The 20,122-nt window shown below is 43.4% G+C and overlaps 1 protein-coding gene across 1 annotated transcript in view; it reads right to left on the bottom strand.

The window, feature by feature from the left end:
* Positions 1 to 19,830, bottom strand: part of ZC3H6 (zinc finger CCCH-type containing 6) — a 78,326-nt gene extending 58,496 nt beyond the window's left edge. Inside the window, exon 1 of the mRNA XM_049856610.1 lies at positions 19,372 to 19,830. Coding sequence (XP_049712567.1) covers positions 19,372 to 19,403 — 32 coding nt within the window. The 5' untranslated portion in view covers positions 19,404 to 19,830. The remainder of the gene's footprint in view (positions 1 to 19,371) is intronic.
* Positions 19,831 to 20,122: the final 292 nt, after the last annotated feature.

Here is a 20,122-nt window from a genome sequence, read left to right as displayed (position 1 = left end):
TTCCTCAATTTGAGCCAAGCGCATGATGTCAAAGTTCAATTGAGTAAAATATCAGGAAACAAGGTAATATTGTCCAAGTACACAACCATCTGATGTTCTGACTTGACCCAAGGATGAAATGTGAAACATCTAGAGCAGCAATTCTCAAAAACTATATGTTATACAATAATTTTCTGTTCCCCCAGCCACAAAATTCATTCATTCATTCATTCAACATATTTACTCACCATCTTCTAAGTGGAAATATGATGGTGAAAAACAACAAAAGAGACTTGGTTTCTTCTCTCATTAAGTTTTCAATTTAGTGGTGGGTGATACAGACATCAATGAAAGAACCACACAAATGTAATAACCATACCTAGAATATCTAAGAGGTAAAAAGTGCTATGGGAACACCCAGTGAGGAAATTCATTTGTCAGAGAAGTCTGGAAAGCTTTCCCTGAGGAAGTCATGGTTGAATTGTGATGAAGAAACAGCCTGAGAGGTAGGGAATGGGGGAGGGACCTCTGGCAAGCAGAGGAAACAGAATGTACAAAATTTCTGTGGTAGAAGAAAACACATTACAAGAACTGGGTCAAGGCCAATATCACCGGATCATAAAGAAAAAAGGGGCTGGCTGAAAATGATGCTTACGTAATGAGTAGTGCTACATCATACAGGGATTAGAAGACCATGTTTGACTTTATCCTAAGAGAACTGAGAAAGCATTGTGTTTTCAGGAAAAGAGGTGATGTGATTAGATTTGCATTCTGAAATTTAACTTTGTTTGAGAGTGAAAAACATCTAGAGGGAAACAAAACAGATAAAAGGAAAGCAGTAAAGATACCACTGCAATAATCCATCAATAGTCCAAAATAAGAATGGAACACACATGGAAATTCGTTTAGTAGACACTCCGCACTCAAATACACAATGCTTTCCATAATACTATTAATATAGCAGTTCTCTAGGAATGTTTGTTGGATGAAATAACAATGAAACGGGGTAAAATCGCCTGTGATCCAGCAATATCCTTAAAGGACACTTGTTATGTAAGTGTCGGATATTCCAGTCCAGCGTCTGACACCACTCTAACTATCATTATAGGGTAGTGGCACTCCAGGATTTCGGGATCTGGTAGGAGCTAATTTTTTTTCCAAGATGTTCCAAAGTTAGGCTTTGGCCTCAGTATTCAGCTAAAATATGCTTCCTTGATTCTGTGTTGGGCTCCTTCCAGTCATTTCTGGTATCCCTGAACATGGCATGATGAGAGATTGTATGATCACTAGGTTACCATCATATCTAATAAGTGTAGCAAGGTCGTATTTAAAACAACTATGTCATTTGGATTTATTGTTAGTATCTGCTATTCATTTTCCAAGTTAAGGGGTTTTAGGTACGATTTAGAATGAAAATCTTTTGCGCTTTGATGGTAAAATGTTATCAATTAGGTGAAGTATACGTGTACATTTATTATTGCAAGATAAGAATATTGCAATTGATGATTACAAATGCTATTGTTTTTATGTACAAAAGAAATTAAGAATTTTTAGTCAAACGTGATAATTTAAAAAAAACCCAAAAACCCACTGTTATCGAGTCAATTTCAACTCATAGTGACCCTATAGGACAGGACAGAACTCCCCATGAAGTTTCCAAGGCTGTAATTTTTTTTTTAATTTTTATTGTGCTTTAAGTGAAAGTTTACAAATTAAATCGGACTCTCATACAAAAATTCATAAACACCTTGCTATATACTCCTAATTGCTCTCCCCCTAATGAAACAGCACACTCCTTCCCTCCACTCTCTCTTTTAGTGTCCATTCAGCCAGCTTCTGACCCCCTCTACCCTGTCATCTCCCCATCAGACAGGGGATGCCAACATAGTCTCATGTGTTTACTTGGTCCAAGAAGTTCATTCTTCCCCAGTATGATTTCCTATCCCATAGTCCAGTCCAATCCTGGTCTGAAGAGTTGGCTTTGGGAATGGTTCCTGTCTTGGGCTAACAGAAGGTCTGGGGACCATGACCTCTGGAGTCCTTCTAGTTTCAGTCAGACCATTAAGTCTGATGTTTTTATGAGAATTTGGGGTCTGCATCCCACTGCTCTCCTGCTCCTTCAGGGGTTCTCTGCTGTGTTCCCTGTGAGGGCAGTCTTCGGTTGTAGCCAAGGCTGTAATCTTTACAGGAGCAGATTGCCACATCTTTCTTCTGCAAAGCAGCTGGTACGTTCTAACTGCTGACCTTTCGGTTTGCAGCCCAGTGTTTTAACCAGTGCCACCAGGGTTCTTTACAAATATAACAACAGAATAGTAATATTAAGAGAGAGGCGTTAGCTATGACTTGGGGAGACTACTATATCCTCTTTGAGCTGACAAATGATTATAAAACTTAAATGAAAAATACCAAGCAGAATAGTAGAGATTATATATCATAAGTCTAACTTTATTCAATTCTTTGGCAGACTACTATTCATAGAATTAAACAAAATAACTTCTAAGGACCATGTTTAATTTTTATTTATTAAATCCTATGAATCTTTAAAGGAAAAATCCTATTTGGGAATTCTTCGCATATTTTATTGATGAATCAAAAATAGGATGTTAACCTTATCACCTCAAAATTTCACAAGGGAAAAAAAAAACCCAAAGTTACACACAACATATCAATTACCTTTGCTCCAGACATAAAAGGAGAAAATAAAAAAGAAAATGTTTGAGACAAAAGTTCTCCTCAACTGTCTTCCTATTCCACTAAGCTCAGCTGAAAGCAGCCCTCTATAATGTATACTACAGTGATCTATGACTTGCACTGGAGTCCCTGGGTAGTACAATGGTTAACACTCTTGGCTGCTAACCAAAAGGCTGGAGACTCAGGTACACTCAGAAGCACCTTGGAAGAAAGACCTGGTGATCTACTTCTAAAAACTCGGCCACTGAAAACCCTACGGAGCATTGTTCTACTCTGACACACAAGGGTTTGCCGTGGGTCAGAATTAACTCCATGGCAACTGGTAATGGTTATAATGTGTATTACAGTGATGACAGGAGACCATCAACATTTCTAATAAAATATTGTAATAACTTGGAGAATAACAAGATTGTATGATCATTAGGGGAAAAAAACGTATATTTGGTACAATGTATGTATAGCCAGAACACACAGGTATTTCTCGTTTGTTTCCATTTTTATTTCCTAACAAAAAACATAATTTTAAACAGAATCTTAGGTACTTTGAGGATGTAGAAATGAGCCCACGATCACCTTTATGGGTCTAAAAGGAGAGACTATAAAGAACTCAACCCCACACACAAGCACCAGTGATCTAACATTTTATTGTCAAATGCCAATGATCGAGAAAAATCCAAGCAAAAGACGTGTCCATTCTTCTGGTATCTATGCATTCTCAAGAAATTCCTTTAACAGGTTGAAATTTGCACACAAAGAAAAATCCCTGTTTTCTACAGTTAAAAATTTACATATCTATATTAGCTAGATTTAACTGATTTCATAGTCTCTAAAAATATAAAAGTATTTTTATAAACTCACTTTTTGATATTTCAAGATCTAGAAAAACCTTTGCTGTATAAGATGAATTCATAATGAACTAGGGTAAAACTGCCTGTAATCCAGTAATATCCAGAAAGGACCCTTTGCAAGTGCCCCAAAACCAGATGAGCACTTAATACCAGATGAGCTATCATTACGAGGCAATGGAAAGAGTGCTGAAACTGAATGCTGTAAGGACAGGCTGCGCTTCTCATTCAGATGCTTAGTCATCTTAGGCAAGCTTTTACCCTCTGAATCTGTTTCCTAATCTGTAAAATGAAGATATTAATACCTGCTCTGTCTATATGGGCCAAATGAAATAACATGTGAATTATTAACAGTGATAAATTTAAAATAATGAGTGACATAAGAGTTTCAAATCTACGTTTTTAAAATTTTGGTACCAACTTTACAAATTGATTGTGATTGATTTTTATATGGTGTTATGTGATAATTTTAATAATAAGAACTCTCTTTAAAAACCATTTGGGAACTGCTTTGGTCATTTATTCACCACTCAAGAATGTGGGTATAATTTATGAAAGTTTAAGTATTAAAACAGTTCATCTGAAGTATTAGTGTTAAGCCATGAACTCTAAAAACAAAGCAAAGCAAAAGAAAATAAATATAAAATCATTCTAAAATAGAGAAAGCTTGCTCTTTGCCAGGAGTAGTATCATCTGCTGAAACTGATCTTGCTGAAGTCATCCAATGACTACTGTACCCGGCATTGGCATTCAAGTAACATCTCCCAGAACTCACTCACCCCCAAAAACATACTGGACATAAGAATGTCCTCGAAAAGTTCAACTACAAAACCAAAAGATAAGCCAAAACAGAGATTAGGAAATCGGGCACAGAGAATTAAGTAAAAGATGGCTGTAACACAGTTTCAGACATTAAGATGCAATGAAACGAACACTATCTATCATAAAGGGGGGTCTGTCAGCAACGGAAGCAGTGAGACAGGAGAGGTGGAGAGACAAACACAGACACTGTACACGGGCGAGAGAATATCCTGTAATACAGACAGAGCCAAACATCAGCTTCACAGGTGTATTACAGAGACGCTTACCAGCCTCTTACTGTTTGTTTCCTCATTTGTAAAAAGGAGGACTAGGGTTGTTGTGAAGATTAAATAAAATACATGAATTATTTCCCAACATCCCAGAGTAAAGCAGTGTGAACTCAAGTAATCTGACTCCAGAGCCCACACTTTCATCTGAGGTACACATCCCCATCACACGAATGTACATACACAGAATACAAATCTATTCACTACAGTGACGACTAGATGTCTACTTCAAGAATGTATTCTTGCATGTAAAATGCTATATGGAAAACCAAATTATCAAGAGTTGTTTAATGAACAAGAGCGTGGGGAGTGTGGGATCAGAACAAGGGAGTTGGTTATAAATGACTAGAAATTTAAATGACATTGAATTCTGTGTGATATTCCCATCTCCGTAAGACACCTGTCAAGCAGATACTCGGATCTATCTGCCTTATACGGTTATCCTTTCTCCTTGGCGTCACCATACAAGGGGTCATAAACTCAGATGCCTACAGCGGTCAGGCAAGCCATCTAAATGACTGAAGAGGACCTCAGGTGTTGAGTTTGCCAAGGAAGTATGGATGATGGGGGATGTGGAAACTGGAAAACACAAGTCAAGCCTAATGGCATTCAAATATAATAAAAGATTCTGTGGGGCAAACAAGAGTGTGGGCAAATTTTAGGCCTGAGGGCCACCAGTTTGCAAACTCTGCAGCACCTTTTCATTCACATTTTAAAATGTCCTAATTTAGTATATCCTATTTTTTTTTATGGCCTATTTTCAGAGCCCTGGGGGCGAAGTGATTAAGCGTTCGGCTGGTAACCAAAACGTCTGCATTTCAAATCTACCATCTACTCCTTGGAAACCCTATGGGGCAGTTCCACTCTGTCCTATAGGTTGCTCTCAGTCAGAATGATTATCTTATGGCCTATTTTCAACACTTACTTCCCCTTACTTGCTCTGTGATCACCACTTTCTTAAAACTTTTTTCTCTCTGGCTTCCAGAAATCTTCTATCCTCTTCTTTCATGGTCTGCTACATAGACACCCAAGTGATCTAATTCATCAACTAACACCTCTGCTAAAAATTTCCAGAGCTTCATCTCCAGTTCTATTAAACAAATATCTCATGAATTTTGCCTTTTTTCCGCTTCCTCGTTGTCAATGCCTTTGATTAGGTTCTCATCATCCTAACTGTAGGGTTTTATAGTAGCTTTAAGGAGCCCTGATGGCACAACGGATAAGCACTTGGCTGCTAACCGAAAGGTCTGTGGTTTGAACCCACCAGCCACTCTATGGAAAAAAAGACCTGGTGATCTGCTTCTGTAAAGATTTCAGCCTAGGAACCCCTATGGAGCAGTTCTACTCTTACACACGGTCACTATGAGTTGGAATCAACTCGACAGCACACAACAATAGTAGTTTTGCCTCATTCTTTTCTCTCATGCTCCACATCCATCCATCAGCAAATCCTATTGGTTCTACCCCCCAAATCATATTCAAAATCTAACCATTCTTAGCCCCTACACTCCTGCCCCCAACCTTAACCATCATTATGTGTCAGTTAGATTACTGCAGCAGCTTCCTCTTTACCACCCTTTTTGAGTTGGAATCGACTCTACCAAAACGGATTTGGTCTGGTTTGGGTTACCACCCTTGCACAAGAGCCAGGATGGTCCTGTCCCTCTTCTGTTCAAACCTTCCGGTGGTTCTCATCTCACTCGGAGTAAAATCCTATGTCCTTACAATGCTTTACAAGGCCCCACACAACCACCCCTGATACCTCTCTAATTTCATCTCCTACTGCTCTCCCCCTTGCTCCCTCTTTTCTCTAGCCACACTGCTTCCTTGTTTTTCCTTAATTACACCAGGTCCCTCCTGTTGCCTTTACCTAGAATGCTCTGCCCTCAAACGTCCTAGGTCTGGATGTCTCTCTTACTTCAGGGCTTTACTCAAATGTTAGTTTTTCAGTAAATGTTTCATTAGGACAAGGACTTCTTTCGTTACTGCTATTTTCCCCGTGCCTAGAACAATGCTTATTAAATATCAGGTGCTTAATATTTAACGAAAAGCCCCCTAACTTGTCTTCCTTCTACTGATCTCCCCCTTCTGTAGTCCACTTCCTTCCAGACCCCAGGTAATGTACCAAAAAAATGCATCTGGTCATTCTCCTGCTTATAAAACCGTGATGGGCTTCCTAATCCTTCAGGGTCTGGCCCCAATCTCATTTAAGCCTTTTCCTCATTTCCCAAAATATGCTGAACACTCTCCACATACTAACACTTTTATCATTTCTCAACCTACTGGTAAGCACTGTTTTACTTCTCCATGCTTTTCATATATTTCTGCCTCTGCTTGGCCACCTTTATTGATCCTCCAGACCTAACTAGTCTGTGATGACTCCTGGAAGCTGAAACCCTTGCCAGAGGCTCCTGTGAGGCACCCCAAGATAAGACAGAGTTGTTGTACAAGATCCATTAACTCCCTTTTCTTCATCACTAACCACTGATATGCTCTAGGCAACATTTTCTTGGTACCATTTTTCAGACCAGAAGGCTGCACCTTGAAAACCAGCTCCAACCGATCACCCACACTTGCACAGACCCTGACCTCGGAACTTCCCTCCTCCAGAGGTGAGCACAATTAACAGCCCACCGTTGTACCCGGAGCCCATTCTGGGGAGAGAGGTCCATCCACCAGTACATGACTTGACAACTGGAATCCCAAACTTGGACAGGGGAGGGGAATTCCAAGAATGGGCAGGCTAATGGGGACTGAGGAGTAAGACCGGAACCAGTCTCCCCATAAAGGATCCCCAAGTCCCCCGCTTAGGGAGCTCGCGATCTTCTGGTCACTAGACCCTGTGTTGCACTTTATCTGCACAGATAATAAACTTGCCACTTGTTTCCTTTGCAACTGGTGTCTGTCTTATTTCATTCAGCTAATAGGACTGGATAAGAACCTGAGAGGTGTCTGTTTACAAATTCTGGTGACTCTGCCAGGACCCATGGACTTTAAAACCTGGGCGGTGAGCACCTGAACCCCTGTGACCCCTTAAGGTGTGCCCCAGTCCCATCACTAAAGAGTCTCAGGTGGCCACTGTGGTCCCCACTTGGGCTGAGGTCCACCGGGCCCCATTCAAGCACAGAAACAGAAACTAGATGCAAGAGGCCTCTAAATTCAGGTAAGCACGTTCAACCAGATTGTTCCATTGGTTGCAGGTATCTAGGCAGAAAGAGGGTGAGCAAGCGCAGTCCTAAGACCAGACCCCATAATAACAACGGAAGTAGGGGTCATGACCCTCTGGGACCCACTCTCGCCTAGTTCAGGGGCCCTCACTCTGTTGGTGACTTGAGGGTTCGAGTCCCTCCATGGTTGCCCTGTCGGTGACAGTCTTTCAGAACACTCTTCCCACCTTGGTATTCACTCAGCTCTATTTCTGCACTCCATCCTTTATTTTCTTTCTCTTTCTAAGTATAAAAGGGTGGCTTCTCACCCCTGGGTAGACTGTAATCCCAAGAGTTACCAGACTTGGCAACAGGCTATAAATGTAAACCTCCGATTGGGAGAAAACCAAGAAGATAGATTTGAGGGTTTCTCCCAGGCCCTAAAGATCTTTCAAGAAGGGAAAAAGAAATGCCCTCCAAAATACAGGAGAGTCTACCAACACTTTAGGGAGCCACTGCTTCAGTGCGAAAAAGAATCCAACCTCATCTGGGTCAGGGGTTGTGGCATTGAACCCCTGATTGGCACCAGAGACTAAAACCTAGTAGTGGTAAATAGCTAGGGGAAATGGAGAATGAAAGTTCAACACTTTATGACTCCTCTGTGGGGTGTGTCAGAAAGAACTGGGATTTCTTCAAATCTGAGGAAACAAAGAAGTTTTCTTTTGTAATGCAGCCTGGTCCCGGTACCAACAAATCAAAAACCAAAACCAAACCCAGTGCCGTCGAGTCGATTCTGACTCATAGTGACCCTATAGGACAGAGTAGAGCTGCCCCATAGAGTTTCCAAGGAGCACCTGGCAGATTTCAACTGCCAACCCTTTGATTAGCAGCCATAGCACTTAACCACTATGCCACCAGGGTTTCCATATTAAAAAAAAAAAGGCCCAGCAAACGGATCTAAAGATTACAGTACCATCTTACTGCTGACCTATTTTGCAAAAGGGAAAAAATGTGAGATTAGATCCCCTACGTGCAGACCTCTATGGCTCTCTACAGCAACAAGGGTATACCTCTATGGCTCTCTGCAGCAACAAGGGTCTACAAAAGCAGTACAAGATTATGGTTCAAAAGGCGGGGAAAGCAGAAACATGAAGAAAGGAAGGGACCCCTCGTCTTAACACAGCCAGAAGACAATCCTCGTCTCAGACTCTCAGCCCCTCCTGCATATCAACCCATATACTGCCAGGTTCTCCAGACAGCCCCTGCTGATTCGGGTTCAGGGGCCAGAGTCAAGGGGTAGAGCTCAGGCCATGGGAATGGTCTCCTCTTCTCACACTAGCTGTGGGGTATCTTTTGGTGAGGGGCTACCCATATCCTCGACTAGTGGGGACCAATTTCCATTAAGGCAAACACCAGTCAAGAGCACAGTAGATGGACTGCCATGAGGACACTTATCCACATAGCCTTCACCACCTCAGATCTGTTTAATTGGAAGAACGACTTGCCCACTCACAGAACGGACTCTCAAAAGAGGCATCACATGTTCTCCTCCATTTTCAATACTCATCAGCCCACCTGGGCAGGCTGTCAGGCCCTAATGGAGGATCTCTGCACAGCCAAGGAGAAGAGGATGGTACTAGAGAAAGCCAGGCAACAGGCAGAGCAAGAGCATACCGAAATCCTGCAAGACTCTGTTAAGCAAGAGGCAACTGGGATCCCAATCAGGAACTAGGACAGAACAGGTTGAGGCACTACCAGCACTGCCTGCTAAAAGGTGTGAAAGAAGGGGCTCCAAAACAAAACAAAACCTCTCTAAGATATATGAAGTAGCACAAAATCCTAAGGAAAATTCTTCTGAGTTTCTTGAAAGAATTTTCCAGGCTTTCTGGCAGCACACAGATATAAACCAGGAAGCACAAGAGAATCAGCAGATGGTTAATGTGATTTTCACCATGCAGAGTGCTCCAGGTATCAAGAAGAAGCTCCGAAAGGTAGAAGGGGGGCTGGGCATGCCAATATTCCAACTGGTGGAAATTGAGTTCCAGGTTTTTAATAACAGAGATCAGGGCCACGAGCAGAAGGACAGGAAAATGAGATGGCAGGCTACACTCTCGGAAGCTGCCCTACCCCAGCCCTCGCCTGCAGGCCAGCCCCAACCCTCCTGACGCTGAGGAAGAGAGCCGAGAGCTTGGCCAGGGAGGCCCAGGGTGTAGAAAGGCCACCCCCTTTGGGCCCAAATCAGTATGCATACTATAAGCAGGAGGGCACTTGAAACGCAAATGCCCCCAGCAAAGAGGGTATGAAGGGAATGTGAAGGGGGAACACCAGATGGTAAGTCAAGACCCATATCAGCAGCGACAGGGCCTGGAAAATACAGCTGACCCCTTCAGGGGTCAATAAACATCTCCCCCAAAGAATCCCAGGGAACCCTGCAAGTGGGGGGAGAAACAGCTGAGTTCTTACTGGACACCGGTGCCACCCACTCGGTCCTGAATCAGGCCCCTGCTCCTTTATCTCGAGAAACAACTCAAGTTGTAGGGGTGCACAGGGTGACCAGAAAAAAGGAACTTTCTGAAGCCCCTCACCTGCAAAGCAGGGGCTCATCACTTAGTGTACAGCTTCCTCTATATCCCAGAATGCCCTATTCCCTTGCTTGGGCGAAATATCCTAACTCAATTGTGGGCCCAGTTGACATGTGCCTCCCCAATAGTTGAGGTGAGCATACCCCCAGAACAAGCACTGGCTTTACAAACACTCCTTGCTGGTGCCCAAGAATCCCAAAATGGGAGCCAACACCCCCCAGGGGAGACTGGGAAAAGTTGGTGGATCCCCGAGTGTGAGCCGATGGACTACCAGGACTAGCAGTCTCTCCCCAGCCAGTAAGACCTTGCTCAAAGATGGAGCTCCCACTCCCCCACCTACACCAGTATCCTCTCAGGCAGGAAGCTAAAGACAGGCTCCAAGGGGTGGTAAACAAGCTTCTACAGCTTGGATTGATCCGACCACACAATCTCCCTATAACACCACAATCCTTTCGGCAAAGAAGTGGACTGGAAAGTACCGGTTCATGCAGGACCTGAGAGCCATCAACCAAATCGTGATATCCAACCCCGTGGTCCCCAACCCGTACACCCTACTGTCTGTGCTCCCTGAGAACAGCAAATGGTTCACTGTTTTAGACTTAAAGGATGCCTTTTACTACATTCTCCATGAAAAAGGCTCACAAAAGATCTTCACATTTGAATGGCAAGACAAAACTGGACAAAAATCCCAATACTGTTGGACAGTGCTCCCCCAAGGGTTCAAAAATAGCTCTACCATTTTTGGAGAAATCCTGGGGAGAGATCTCCAACAATTACAATTAGAGGACGGGGTCTTGTTCCAATATGCTGATGACTGGATTAAAGCATTCCCCTGCAAGACAGAGAAAGCTGGCGAGGTGACAAAAGCCTTGTTAGAACAAATCATCCCAAGGTTTGGACTCGCCGCTTCTGTCCAATCAGATAATGGGGTGGCCTTCGGAGCTGAAGTAACTCAGTCCATCTCCTCTTCACTAAGAATTGGGTGGAGATTACATGCTATCTGGAGGCCCCAGTCTTCAGGAAAAGCAGAAAAGATGAATCATACCTTGAAGAGCACCAGCGCTAAACTGTGCCAAGGAATCCACTTACCCTGGGTAAAGGCCCTACCACTGAGTCTCCTGAGGATAAGGGCTGCTCCTAGAAGCAGGCTTCATCTGAGCCCTTCACAATATTACATGGGAGACCCTTCCTCAGGTGTGTAGGTTAAGACCCTCATTTAAAACGAATGGCCTTGATCCGTGCCTATCTACAGCCTTGCAGACAGCCTGGTCATCAATAATCCAATACACTGAGGATGGCCTGTCTTTCGCTTCTGACAACCCCCTCCCCAGCAGGTGACCAAGTCCAGCTGAAACACTGAGAGATGGGTCACGCCTACAGGAAACATGGCGGGGGGGGCCTATCTTGTTTTATTAACCCCCCACCCTTCTGCAAAACTAAAAAGAGTGAGGGCCTGGGTCTACTACACCCGGATAAAGAAGGCTTCACCTGTCGCCAAGGCTGAAACTTCTGGAGACAGAGAAGCAGTCTTCAGTGACCCTCCCTGAAAAGCTGAACAGCCAGACCTCCAGTGGTTGTTCAAGAGAAATAACCCCTAAGAGATAAGTGATTTAACATGCCAGTCAACTGTCACCCTTCAGTGGCTGTGTATATTATTCTGGCTTTGCTAATAATTACTCTTTGGTTTTGTATGACTTGGCGTTTACTCCCTGCGGGGTTTAACCATTTTCTTTGCTCCATATAATCCATTCTCACTCAAGCGAGCCTTAGCCAGGCATTATGTAGTCCTTACTGTGCGTCTCACCATGCTCATTCAGGGTTGCCCAGGACCCAAAGAGACCACAAGAAAGTGTTGCAGGTAACTGGGATACTAACTCCCTCATACACTTCTCTCAAATCATTACTCAAGGAGAAAATCTCTCCTCTGCTGGATCTGCCACAGCCCACCAGGGAAAAAAAAACAATAACAGCCCCTTAACAGCCTTACCCGTAGGGAACGCTTCAGGTGTTCCCCAGGCTTTGATCCAGCCCTTCACACCTGAGAGTGTTCTTATGTTTTTAAAATCAAATTGGGTCAAGTAGCTCTAATGGGGCTCAATATCACTCAAGCCTATTATTAGACTATTAGACCCGGGTATCCCGTCGTCCAATGAAATGCCTCCTCCCTCATAACACAGAGACACATTCCGAGTGACAACTGGAATGTAACATTTAGAATGAACAACATCAGCTTTTGTAATTATACTCAATGTCATAAAGATTTATAAAAGGTTTATTAAGAAGCTGAGTGGCTACATACCCTTGGAGAGAGCAGCACAGCAGAGGGCATCTGGGAAACTGTCAAGAATATTCTTCTGTGACAAGGTTCCTACCCCTACTGGGGCCTCTAGTATATATCCTTCTTTTGCTACTTTTTGGTCCCTGTCTTTTCAAACTCTTCGGAAGATTTGTATCTTCTAGGCTCATGAAGTTCCATTTCCAAATGGTGGTGGCCCAAGGATTCCAGCCAATCCCCTGGGAAGAAGCTGTCCAAAGGTTCCATTAGAGGCCCCTGACCTCGCCCCTAGCCAGAAGTTACAGAAGATGAGACCTTCAGCCCTCTCCCCTTTTAGGATTAAAAGGAACCTATTAGAGGAGGGAAACCTTGGTGACATAGTGGTTAAGTGCTATGGCTGCTAACCAAAAGGCTGCGGTTTGAACCTACCAGGTGCTCCCTGAAAACTCCATGGGGCAGTTCTACTGTCCTATAGGGTCACCATGAGACCAACTCAACAACAGTTTTTTTTTTTTTTTTTTTTATTACAGGAGGGATTGAAACTCTAGCTAGAGGCTCCTGGGAGGCACCCAAGGCCAACGGCTCCTGAGAGGCACCCCAAGATAGAATTGTTATACAAGATCCGTTAATTCCCTTTTCTTCATGACTAACCATTGATATGCTGTAGGTTAACATTTTCTCGGTAAAATTTTTCAGGCCAGAAGGCTGCACCTTGAGAACCAGCTCCAACCGGCCACCCACGCTTACACAGAACCTGACCTTAGAACCTCCCTCCTCCAGAAAAAAAAAAAAACCAAACCTGATGCCATCGAGTCAATTCTGACTCACAGCAACCCTATAGGTCAGAGTACAACTGCCCCATAGAGTTTCCAAGGTGCACTTGGTGGATTTGAACTGCTGACCTTTTGGTTAGCAGCCATAGCACTTACCCACTACTCCACCAGGGTCTCCTCCTTCCTCCAGAAAAAAAAAAACTAGTGCCATCGAGTCGTTTCCGACCTCCAGAGGGGAGCACAATTAACAGCCCACTGTTGTACCTGGAGCCCATTCTGGAGTGAGGTCCATTCACCAGTACATCTAGCCTAAGATGACTCGACAACTGGACTCCCAAAGTTGGACACTGGAGGGGAATTCCAAGAATGGGCAGGCTAGGGGGGTGCTGAGGTGTAAGGCCCAGAACCAGTCTCCTGTAAAAGATCCCCAAGTCCCCAGCTCAGGGAGCTCGTGGTCTTCTGGTCACTAGATCCTGTGTTGCTCTTTATCTGCACAGACAATAAACTTGCCACTTTCTGTTTCCCTTGCAACTGGTGTCCATCTATCTTATTTCAGTCGCCTAACAGGGCAGGACAAGAACTCGAGAGGTGTTTGGTTACAAACCCACGGCTATGCCAGCACTGCACTCAGTTCCTACCTCCATGAATGAGATAATATGTTCACGAGGGTTGGGGAAAGAAAATGTCTTCCGAAGAGTCAAAGTGCGTTCCACATCAAATTTGAACACGATGTGTAACTTGAGTTTCGCATTTGCTAAAGAAAAACTCGTTTTGATAGTTTTAACAACAGTTAGTGTATTTAGGAATCAAAAATAAATGGTCTAACGAGGGAAGGCATTTACTACACTAAACACACTAATTTACAAGCCAGATATTGTGTAAAGCATAAAGTATACTCTGACATGAGATTTTAATTAAAATTATTTTCTTAAAGTAGGAAGAGAGATTGGAGATGATTTAGTTCAACCACCTTATTTTACACAATGTTCAAGTTAGAGGGAAGGCCAGGATCAGAAGCCAAGTCTTATTCACAATACCACATTGAATTCCAAAAACACCACATTAAATTCCAAACTACTCAAGGCTAGAACTTATTCCATTACTTCATTGCACAAACTTAATGAAGAAGGAAAATAATATTCCAAGTGGGAATTTGTATAACCAGTTGCCATGGAGCTGATTCCAACTCATGGAAATCTCATGTCTGTCAAGAGTAGAACTAAGCTTCATAGGGTTTTCAGGGGTTGAGTTTTGGGAAGGGGGTTGCCAGGCCTTTCTTTCAAGGCACCTCTGGGTGGACTCGAGCCTCCAACCTTTTGGTTAGCAACAGAGTCAACCATTTGCACCACCCGGGGGTTCCAACAGTTTACACACCTGGGTTCTTATCTAGGCTCTATCTGTGGGATCTCAAACAAATCACTGAGCCTTATAATACTACCTTGACTATCTACCTCATGGGATTTATGTGAGAATCAAACGAAAGCTCTGTTACAATGGAAAATATAATCATCTCCTCCAACCTCATCCCTTCAGACGGGGGGCGGGGTGTAAACCAGTACAATTCTGACTACTTGGAATTTTGTTGTATTCTTTTACAGTAGGAAGGAAAGAAGGAAGAGAAAGGAAAGGAGGCAGAGAAAGAAAGAAGGTGGAAAGTTGTTTCTAACAGGAAAACAACATAATCTACTCCCAAAGGAAAGTACTATCCACACTGCCTACGGATTAAATACTTGGAGAGACAGAGACACCTCTTCTGTAGTTTATGTGAAAACGATTCCTCCCAGCACCCACCCCACAGTGCAGGCCTGTAAAATTTTCTAACTTTAGTGTATTTCAAAAATTCTGTAATAGACACTTGGATATGTATTTATCCTTCTTTTTTTTTTTTTCTTTTACTCTACTATAAAAGTGTCCAAAGCAGGGGCTCATAGTATTTAGCCTTCAAGAGTTGTTTATGGATTGTTTTAACTGGATCAACACCCAGCTGAAATATAAAGCTAGGTGGCTGTAGTTGTGCCTCAGAGATTGGGAAGAGAAAGAAGAGAGACAAGAGTTCTATCTCTCTGTCATGGCTTGAATTATGTCCCTCAAAAAATGTGTGTATCAACTTGCTTAGGTCATGATTCCCAGTATCGAGTGGCTGTCCTCCATTTTGTGATTGTAATTTTATGTTAAGTGGATTAGAGGGTGGGATTGTAACACGACCCTCACTCAGGTCACCTTCCTGATCCAAGGTAAAGAGAGTTTCCCTGGGGTGTGGCCTGCACCACCGTTTATCTCTCAAGAGATGAAAGGGAACCAAGCAGAGAGGTTGGGGACCTCATACCACCAAGAAAGCACCAGGAGCAGAGCATGTCCTTTGGCCCTGGGGTCCCTGAGCCTGAGAAGCTCCTCGACTTGAGGACAAGGACCTTCCTCCAGAGCTGACAGAGAAAGCCATCCCCTGGAGCTGGTGCCTTAAATTTGGACTTTTAGCCTACTTTACTGTGAGGAAATAAATTTCTCTTTGTTAAAGCCATCCACTTGTACTTCTGTTACAGCAGCACTAGATGACTAAAACAGTCTTCTTGACTTTCCCCCAGCTCCTTCCTCTCCATCTCATTGATTTCTAAAGCCCTTTACAAACTATGCTCCAAGCCTATGCAAAAGTCCTCTACTAACCTTCTACATATCCATTTACCTACAGGTATTTCTATATTAATAATATTTTATAATAATAACATGTTTTAGGTCCAGGCATGAAAATATTTAAAGTATATCCAATGGGTTTTTTTTTTTTTTAAGCTAATTTCATTGGGCAAACAAATTCAGTGCAAAATGTTCACCATATAAAACGTACGAGAAAACATTTTTTAAAAGGAGAAAAAAATACACATTCTGTGAATTCCCATTTATATTTGGAATTGCATTCTCATATAAATTATAATGGTAATATTTTAATTTATAAAAAATTAAAGCAGGTTGTAAATATAAATCACAGATTTCACTTTCTTCCTATACTCACAAGATACCTTAATTTTCAAAATTCTCAGAAAAAGAATATCCTTCAGACAATGCCTAGCTCTAAATACCAGAATTCATATATTCCTCTCTACCTAATTCACAGCAACTTTTCTTACAGTACAAAGTAATATAATATGGAAGCCAAGTATACTTGAGGATTCCACAGATTGCTCCATTTTCCCCCAAATTTTTTAAAAAAGATTTGCGCAGAGAGTCTGCTAAAATACACAAACCACCGGGACTCTCCCCTAGAGATTCCCATTCAGTTGCTCTGGGATGGACAAAATCTTTATTCCTCAAAGCGATTCTGATGATTAGCGAAGACTGGGAATGGGAAACACCGAATCTAGTACAGCGGTTCTCAATTAGGCACATATTAGAATTAGCAGGGAAGCTTTTAAAAATCTTAAAGCCCAAGCTTCAGCCCAGATGAATGGAAATGACATCAGTATTTTTTTTTTAATGCTCCACAGAGAAGGTTGAGAACCATTTGGGAACTCTTGTAGAACTTGAAAATTTCTTGTAGAACCCTGTTAACAATTAAGAAACTAGGATTGCACACATAAAAAAAAAAAAAGTGGTTGCAAAGTTGGAGGTAGAACCATTTCTCCTGACTCCTAGTACAGTTGTTTCTTTCTCATGTGGGTTGACAATAAAGTGTGATAAAGATAAACCATCTTTCTGCCTCACAATAACACTGCCAATTAACAATTGGATAAATTAAAACTGAGCTAACCTTTTGTGTTTCAGAAATAGGTAGAAAATATTTTCTTAGTCCTAATATAACACAAAAGACACAAAAGACTAAATATTGCTACTCCTTTAAAGTCCCTGCTACTAAGCTACTAATCTATTTTACGATTTTTTTTTAAAAGATAAGTTTTCTTTTTAAGCTCCAAATCCGTATGTTAAAATTCTCATTCTCTTAAAGGCTGGCATCAGTCTCTTACTAGTACAATTATTTTGATACCTAAAAATTGGTGACAACGCTTTCTTCCTCGTGTAGAATACTGGTGCTCTGTGAGCTAACAGGGGAGAACTGATTCTCTTCTTCCACACAAAAGAATGCATTTTAGGCTGCATTGCCAAAACTCACATCTGGTTTTTCCACAGATACTCTGAGTGGGAAACTTCTTGAGGTACTATTAGTTAACCCATTCCAAGAATATTCTTATTTTAATAACAAGATATTTTTTAAAAATCATGAAAAATGTGTGAAGTACAATCTTATGTATCCATAATTCTTTAAGAGTGGATTTTACTTTCTAAAAATTATGACCAGCCTTTTGAGGGTCTACTTTTATTATTTCAGTGCTGAAGGTGTTGAAATATCATTTCCATCCTTTTGAAGGTTGCCAGACACTTAAATATTTCAAACTTCAGTGATGTTTGTGATTTCTGCTTCTGGGTTTAAAAAAAAAAAAAAGTGGACCGCTGTATCAAAAACAGGTCACATTACAGGCAGTCCTTGGGTTACAAACGTCACACTTACCACCCATAGTTATAAACCAACCCCATAAAACCTACTACAATAAAAATTCAAGGTACATTCAATGGTTCACAATAACAAACTGGCGCTTCTTTGTGGTGTACAAAACATCATAACTATCATTACTGTATTACCATGTTAAAGATGTTTCAGTGTATCTGGAAGTGTTTCTTTAACGTTATTTATGCAGAGAAAGGTACACTGTGTACTACATACTGAGATGAACGTCTGACTAACTGACCTTAGATATGAACTGTACCTACTGTTCCCATACGTACAAATTCGATTTAAGACAGATTTAGGAATGGAACTCCTTAGTAATCCAGGCATTGCCTGTACTCCAGAAATAAAACTTTAGCAATTTGTACACAGTCTAGACTCGAGTGCAGTGTACGATTTTGATTACTTCATGAACAAGCAATTTTAAGGTTCTAGATTTTGAGATTAATATTTAAGTGAGAATACGGTACAATGCATTTTTTTTCCGGTAATTTTAATGAACAACAACGACAAAAAGTTTTCGTGTAGTCGATTCCAAGTCATAGCAACCCCACGTGTGCAGACTAGAACTGCTCCAAAGGGCTTTCAAGGCTGTGACCTCTGAGAAGTAGATAGCCTGGTCTGTACTTCAAGATGCCACTGCGTGAGTTCGATCGCAAACCTGTTTTCGGCACCCAGAGCTCCCTTAACGGATGAAAGCCCTCCCATTTTACTGATTAAGTTAGATATGAATGTGAAGCAGACATCTAACAAAACTTGAGTGCGCTATTCACACTAAAATATGGCTTAAATAAGTGTGCCTCTTAAGACACACCAAAAAATAAACAAAATAATAAAAATCTCAGTTAAATATTCAAGTGATATACACTATTTTGAAAACCGGGCTACATTAACTAATCCCATGGTTTTTACTTTAGGAAAAACTGCTGCACAAAGGTTTGCAACGCATTTAAGTATTTTGTGTTGAGATTTTTAACTTGAAACTTGCAATTTCAAATTCCAAGCGTTAAGACTGTATAAGACATGGCCTTTGGGGTTACTTAAACTGTCCCTAAAAAGCACACATTTATTTTCAGTAGTGCACCAGGGCAGCAGACAGATACTACAACAGCACTGACTGACACTTCCGGCTGCACGGAGCTGACGGCGAGCCCGGCCCCTCCGCCAGGAGACCTTTCCCTTTAAGCCCGGGCCGGACCGCAGCCAGCGGAGGACGCGCGGCCGTCCGCGCGCAGACGCAGCCGGCGGGGGCGGGGGGCTCGCACGTGCCCGGCCGGGGGCGGGGCCGACGGGGAACGACCCCGATCGGGGAGGCGGGCGCGGCCAGGCTGCCCTCCCCCGCGGCCGCGATCGGGGTTTACGGGAGGGTGCACGTCCTGAAGGGATGGAGCCACACACAGACGTCTAAGTCATGCAGGAGGCGCCCGGCCCCGGCCCACTCCCGCCGCCCCAGACCCCTCCTCTCATCCGACAGAAAGACAGACAAGAAGGGTTCCCGACCTGTCGTGCCCTGCATGTTCAGAGTCTGTCATGTTTGGTCAAGAACGGGGCGGGGCTGGAGGGCAGGTCTGCGAGGCCGGCGGCGGCGGGCGCGGGGAGGACCCTGCGCCGCCTGCGGGCACCTGCTCCCGGCCGCCGCCGAGAGGTGACGAAGTGGTAAAAACTCACGGTTACTAGTGAGCGACACAGACACAGACTTTCCAGTCTATTAACAACCACGCCAGAGAGATGGGACTCTAACTGCAAACACTGGGCAACGGCCCCGCGCTGCCGGCGCTGCCGCTTTAGTCTCTATTCGCCGCCGGTGGCTGAGGCTTGGGAGCGAGCGGGCGGGCGGCATGCAGCGACGCGGGGATTTGGACAGTGGCCGTAACGGTGATTTCTCCTCACCAACATGGCGGCACCCGAGACAAGCGACTCAGTAAAATGGCGCCGGCCGCAACACTTCGCCCGGGACTAAAGGGCAGAAGAGATTCCTCCGCGTCCCGCGGACCTTGCTCAGCCCGCTGGGGCCGAGCGCGCTACACATTGGAGGAGACTGTCCGTCAATCACCTCAAGGGGCGGGTCTTCACCCTTCTTTGTGAAGCGGCGGAGGTGGCTTCCCGATGGCGGGCAGGGGTGCCTTGGTGGCCTCATGCGGGGAAGGGGGCCCACCGGACTCAACGCCGGTCGTCAGCACCCCCGGGTCCAGGAGTTTTCGCTGCTAGGGGCCCGAGACCCACAGAAACAAAAGTCCCCTAAAACACTGGA

Source organism: Elephas maximus, chromosome 17 (genome assembly GCF_024166365.1).
Source record: "Elephas maximus indicus isolate mEleMax1 chromosome 17, mEleMax1 primary haplotype, whole genome shotgun sequence".
NCBI classification, from domain to species: domain Eukaryota; kingdom Metazoa; phylum Chordata; class Mammalia; order Proboscidea; family Elephantidae; genus Elephas; species Elephas maximus.
The sequence above is the reverse complement of the archived record's forward strand: the minus strand, read 5'-3'. Positions and strand labels throughout refer to the sequence as shown.